At 57.1% G+C, this 6000-nt stretch overlaps 1 protein-coding gene across 2 annotated transcripts in view; it reads left to right on the top strand.

The window, feature by feature from the left end:
• The first annotated feature begins 708 nt into the window (after nt 1-708).
• Nucleotides 709-6000, top strand: part of Wnt3a (Wnt family member 3A) — a 45815-nt gene continuing 40523 nt past the window's right edge. The window contains exon 1 of one of the 2 annotated variants that reach the window (XM_057775856.1): nt 709-959. In XM_057775856.1, the coding sequence (XP_057631839.1) occupies nt 892-959 (68 nt within the window). In that variant the 5' untranslated portion in view covers nt 709-891. Of the gene's footprint in view, nt 963-6000 lie in introns of both variants that reach the window. The other variant, XM_057775855.1, reaches the window with a different exon arrangement.

Raw genomic sequence — 6000 nt, 5'->3', positions numbered from 1 at the left:
AACTGCTACCTGCCCAGAGGGTTCCACAGTGGTCCCTGCTCCGGGCAGGTGGCTACAGAGCAGTAGGAGTCATGGACGAGAGGAGCTTCCACGCTGCCAAGAACAAGAGACAGGATGTAGCAGAACATTAAAAAATAATTTTTTTTTTTTTTAAAAAAGCGCTGGAGTGGTGGCTGTGTGTCTTTCTTGCCGTGAGCTCTGGGCGCCCAGGGTTGGAGATCCAGAGCCTAGCAGAGTGACCCCGATGGGTTGCGATCCAGAAAGAACCAAGACCAAGGACTGTGCCATGGGATTCCCCGCTGGCATAGCGCGGCGTTGGAAGGCCACTAACCCCATGCACAAGAACACCCCATGCACACCTGGGCAAATCCAACACCCTGTGCACCCCGGCGCGCATTGTACACCGGCACATACCTGCAGTGCCCCAGCACCCCGCGCTCACCCCAGTACCCCTCCAGGAACACCAACGCACTCTGGCACAGCGCACACACCTTCAACACTTCAGTGCCGGGCGCGCTCTCATTCACCCTAGGACCTCGCGCACCCACGGCCGCGGGAGGGGCCAGCGCCGCGAGGCTCCAAATCCCCAGGGCCCCGCCCGCCCCCCTCCCGCCCCGCCCCAGCCCTAGCCCCGGCGGGCGCCCCCCGCGGCGCTGCCCCGCCCCCGCCGCCCCGCGCCGCCCAGGGCCTCGGCCCGCCGCCCGGCCGCCGGCCCACCTGGCGCAGCGCCGCCCTCGGAGCCCGCGTACCGGTGCACACCCGGGAACCCCGCGCACCCCGCTGCCACAGAGGGCCCAGCGCCACTGCAGCCGCGCCACTTCACAGGGCCCGGCAAGCCCCGGCGCCCGCGCTCTCGGGGCGGACTCTCCGCCCTGCGCGCTCAAGCCCGCGATGGCTCCTCTCGGATACTTCTTAGTGCTCTGCAGCCTGAAGCAGGCGCTGGGCAGCTACCCGATCTGGTGGTGAGTGAGTCTATTTGCGTTCGCCCCGGCCCCAGTGCCACCCTAGGGCAGCCGCCCCCTGGGGCAGGGCCCCCACCGTTGCTTTGCGCACAGGCTGCGGGCTGGTTGTTTTTCTTGACTGCCACTTGGACCTGTTCGGGCCGCAGCTGGGACGCGGGTGGCGGAGCTTCCGGGGACATTGATTCCCCTGGCAGGCGGGGAGGGAGGGCAGTGACGGTCCATGCTGTCCCTGGCGTCGAACAAGAACGATAGAAAGCGGGTCAGCACATGACACTAATGCCGAGGCGATGGTCGAGGAAAGAGTGTAGAAGGGTAGCAGCGCGATGAAGAGGGAGACTCTTCTTAGGCACCGCATCATACACACACACACACACACACACACACACACACACACACACAAGCACACACTTTAAAACAAAGTCGGCGAGACAAGACCGAACAGCTCGGGGCAGCGCAGTTACGTAAAGACAGTCCGAGACCGGGCGGGGAGTGGCGCGGAGCCTGCGGCAAGGCGCACCGGGGCCAGCTGGGAAGCCCTGCGCGCTTCCCCAACGCCGTCACCGTCGCGTCTTCGTGACTGTCGGGGTGGGTGTAGGGGTTCATCTGCTGTCCACAACCTGTATCTGCTTGGCAAGGAAACGCTGCTGCGGGGAGGGATGAGAAGTAGGTAAAGCAAGGGATATGAGTGTCCCGGAGTGAGACCGGGTCCTGGAGAGGCTGGACAGCATCCTCCACTCCAGACTGGGCGCACTATGAGGAGACCCTTCTCAGCCTGGGGATGGAGAGATTGAGGAAAGGAAAGGTCCTGGTTCGCAGGCCCCATGTCCTCCTCGCATACCCTTAGCGGAGGATAAGTTGGGGCACCCATTCCTCGGGGTGTGTGACAGTCCCCCTCCCTGTATGGAGCTCAGACTTAAGGCCACGATCAGATGTGCAGATCCCTCGAACACAGCGCTAGAGGAATGCGGGCGCCAAGGGGCCGGGGCGCGCCGCTGGTGGAGACTCAGTTGGACAGAAGCCTCTCCACAAACATGCGCACCACCCCCCAGGAACACTCTCCGACAGCTTGCCTGGAATTATAATAATTACGCCGAGGGGAAGGGGGGACCCAGCAAGCCGAAGTACATCTAATCCGATAATCATTTTTCTCTTCGAGATACTTCAGGAGAGGAGCTGAGGAGCCCGGGGTGGGGATGCAGGGCCAGCGCCGCTGCAGGGATGGAGGGTGAGCAGCAGCCGGGAATCGGCTAGGGGCTGGAGAAGTTGCTGGGGCAGCAGACGCGTTCTACAGGGATCTAGCTGAGCCTCGGCTCTCGTGAGTTGAGCAGCACCTGTGGCACCTATGGCCTTCGGGAGCGCGGGCTGCGACCGGCGCTGCGTCTAGGAGCGCGGACACTTTGGGACGCGTCCCGCCGGTCTCTGGGAGCCAGGGGCAGCGCGTCCGAGAGAGCCCCGCGGGCTGCCCGCTCCTACATCAGGCTTCTAATTAGAACCCGCCGCCGCTGAATTCCTGGGCTCAAGAGGAAGCGCCTTCGCCCCCGCTCTACTCCCATAAAGAAGGGCCTTGTCGCCAGCCTGCTGGCTACCCTGGGATTTTTGTCCCTGAGGTCGTAGGGGGTCTCTAGTCGGGTCCACCCAACCCAACTGAAGCATAGCTTCCTTTTCACCTGAGCTGTTAGCCCCCCTCGGGTGCGCCCGGCATTCTCCAGGTGAGAGGGGAGGGGTGTGAAAAAAGTGAGGCCCCTAGCCTCCTCACCCCTCCCATCAAAGGACTGGGGCAGCCCTTTGGCCTCAGAAAGTGATGCGGAAGTCCACCTGGTATTCATAGGGATGGGTGACAAGAGTCACCTCTCCGCCCACCCCTACTCCCACTTTGTTCTCGGTAGGATTCTCACACTTAACAATTCTGCTTCCTGAGAAGCAGCCCCCCTCACTCGGGGATGCTGGCTTCCTGGGAACAAGATCGAGTTCCCATCCTGCCTCCTCGCCCCGGCAGGCTCGAAGTGTCAGCTATATCGGGCTTGCTGACAGAATGGAGAGGAGTCCCCTAAAAAGAGTAGCAGTGGCTGCGGTCACTTTATCTAGCATGATAGCTGGCTCTTTAATAAAGGTTGCTTTGCGTTTTCTACCTATCCAAGCTTCAAGTGTCTCCTCTTTTCTCCTGCCTACACTCTGGGTTTAGATGAGACATAGCCCGAGAAGCGGGGGGGGGGGGGGGGGGGGGGGGAGGACATCGTGGTCACTACTGAGTGGGCTACTGGTGAGCTCCACACAGAGGCAAAACTCTCTCTCTCTCTCTCTCTCTCTCTCTCTCTCTCTCTCTCTCTCTCTCTCTCTCTCTCTCCCCTCCCTATGATTTGTTACATTTACCCTCAACCAACCCATTGATTGTTTTACTTCACCTTCCATGGAGTCTGTGCCTCCCTCCCCTCTTCTTCTGGTCCCCAGCTCCCTTCACCTATGAAAGTGAAAGTGAATGACAGAGACCTCCTCACCTGAAGGAACCAAACCTGGAAATCTCAAATCAGGAGTAACTAGGCTTTTGAAACTGGTGTGGCTCTTAGGGGGAAGGAGGGAGAGAGGAGAAAGTTACTCCCCCTCCCTCCCCCCCCCCCCCCCGCTCTGGCTCTGCTCTGGGACCAGGAATGTCCACCACCTCCCCAGGACCTGCTTTTGGGGGATGATGTGTTCACCAATGCCAGTCCTGATACCACAGAGAGGCAGGCCCATCAAGTTACGACCTCCAAGACTGTCTCTTCTGGGATCTTCAGGTGCTGGGGCAAGGGGCAGGCAAGCGGACTTGACCAAGTCCCACAGAAGATCTCTGCCTTTCCCATCCACAGTATTAGAACTGATTGGAAAAAGCCCAAGGGAAGAGAAGAAATTCCATGAGGGTTAAAAGGATGTGGATTCCTTCAGAGGACAGTCCCCAAAGACACTGAAAGAACTCAGATGTGCCCCCCCCCTCGCTTCTGCTCTTACCATCTCCTGTCCAAGAGGTCAGCCTTGTGGCTGACTCCTGGCTTCTCCCTAGACTCTGAGCTAATCTCATGACTGCGAATTGACCTTATTCAAACTTACAAATTCCTCTGTGCCCACCCCTACCCCCACAGTCACTCTTCTGCATTCCCACCCTCGCTGGCCACTTCTTACCTCCATTCTCAATTCTCAGCCCACGCTTACCCCGTGCCCTCACTGCCACCCAGATTTCCTGTTTAGGAGCTGCTTCCCTCCTCCTTGCTCCTCTGCTGGCGGGAAAATCCTGTGTCCCAGCTCCCCTTTCTCCCTTCTTCATTGGGGCTCCTCTCCTGACACTGCCGAGTCGGTAGGGCCAGTGCCCAGATCTCTCACAGTTCCTCAATAGCTTCTACCAGTGTCCTTTCTGGGGTTCTCCCGAGTACCCCTGAGGCTATGTACTGTGTCCCAAGAACATTTTAGGGAGCCCCATCTCTTTAGGACCAACTCTAACTCCTCTCCTCAGCTCATGGGTCCCTCTGGCTTTTCACACTTCTGCAGCCCTGCTCCCATGCACTGCTGGGCAGACAGCCTCCTAGGAGCCAGTGCCCTTAGCCCTCTTTCTATCCCCCTTGTGGCCTAGTGACGGCTGCCAGCAGTATTCCCCACTGTGGGGACAAAATTTCCTGGTGGAACACACACGGTAGGTGAGAGAGGGAGTAATGGGAGGGGGGTACTGTGGCCCTGGGAGTGGGTCTAAGGTAGAGGGAAGGTTACAGATGAGGAGGGTGGTACATGTAGAATCATCAGGTTGCCATGGTGAGCAGGCTGCTGTATGGCGCAGAAAAAGAGATGAGAAAGCTTAGCTGAACGGAGACAGGTAGACTGAGGAAGAGTCAAGCTAAATTTCTTGGCTTGTTACGGGCAGGTGTCTACTCCCAGAGCTCTCGTTATTTATGAGCCTTCACCCCAGTCCAGCCCACGAAGCCTGCTTCTCCTTCACCTTCTTGCTCCTTCCTCCTCTGCCCACCTCTGTCTCTCGGTTCTCTATCTTTCTGTTCTCTTGCTCCCTCCTTCCCTTCCCCCTTCTTCCTTCCTTCTATCATCTCTCTTGATCAGTAACTAATATAAGACTCACAAAGCAGGAGAAAGCAAGACATTAAGCGAATTGCCACCACCATGAGTACTAAAGCTCCTAGGGCACTGGACTGGGTGTAGTCTCCCCAGAGCTGCCAATCATCAAACTTCGTCATTGACCCCAAAAGAAATATTCAAGGCCAGCCCTTTCCAGTGCCCAGCTTGCCCAGCTCCTTCAGACACTGGTTCTGATACCCTCCAAATGCTATTGGGGGGGGGATCTCCAAGGCTGGGTGTCTTCCTTTCACCAGGCTTCACGCTCATTTAAAATTACTTTCTATCTCATTTGCATAAAGCTTCCTAGATAACCTTTGTGGTCAGAGCAGAGGGTGAGTCAATACAGTAGCAGTGAGTAGACTCTTAGGCCATTGTTAATGGCCTGGAAACATCCCCCACATAGCAGACATTTGGTCCCTTGTACAAACCTTTAGCCTGGAGGGTCAGAAAATTTCAGTTCCTTGGCAACCCAGCCATCCTTCTTCTTGGTGTGGTCCAGAATTCAGGAAACCTAACTCAGATTTGTCACCTTGGTCCTCAGAATATGATCAGTGTTTCTTGATGCATAACCAGAGCCTACCTGTGAAAGAACCGCTTGTCTGTGAAGAAATGGAACCTGGAATTAAAAGCCCGCGCACGTATGTGCATGCATGTGTGTGTGTATGCATGTGTGTGTGTGGTGGAAGGAGAGGTTCATGATAGCACGTATGTGCATGCATGCGTGTATGCATGTGTATGTATGCATGAGTGTATGCATGTGTGTATGCATGTGTATGTATGCATGAGTGTATGCATGTGTGTGTGCATGCATGCGTGTGTGTGTATGCATGTGTGTGTCTGGTGGAGGGAGAGGTTCATGATAGCACAGCAGCTTAATGTCAGTGTACCAACAAGCCCAAGTCTCCTCTGGTTGATCTAGGAGGCATCTAACCCTGTGTGCCAGCCTGAA

The sequence above is a fragment of the Chionomys nivalis genome, chromosome 7 (assembly GCF_950005125.1).
Source record: "Chionomys nivalis chromosome 7, mChiNiv1.1, whole genome shotgun sequence".
Classification (NCBI taxonomy): Eukaryota; Metazoa; Chordata; class Mammalia; order Rodentia; family Cricetidae; genus Chionomys; species Chionomys nivalis.
The sequence above is the reverse complement of the archived record's forward strand: the minus strand, read 5'-3'. Positions and strand labels throughout refer to the sequence as shown.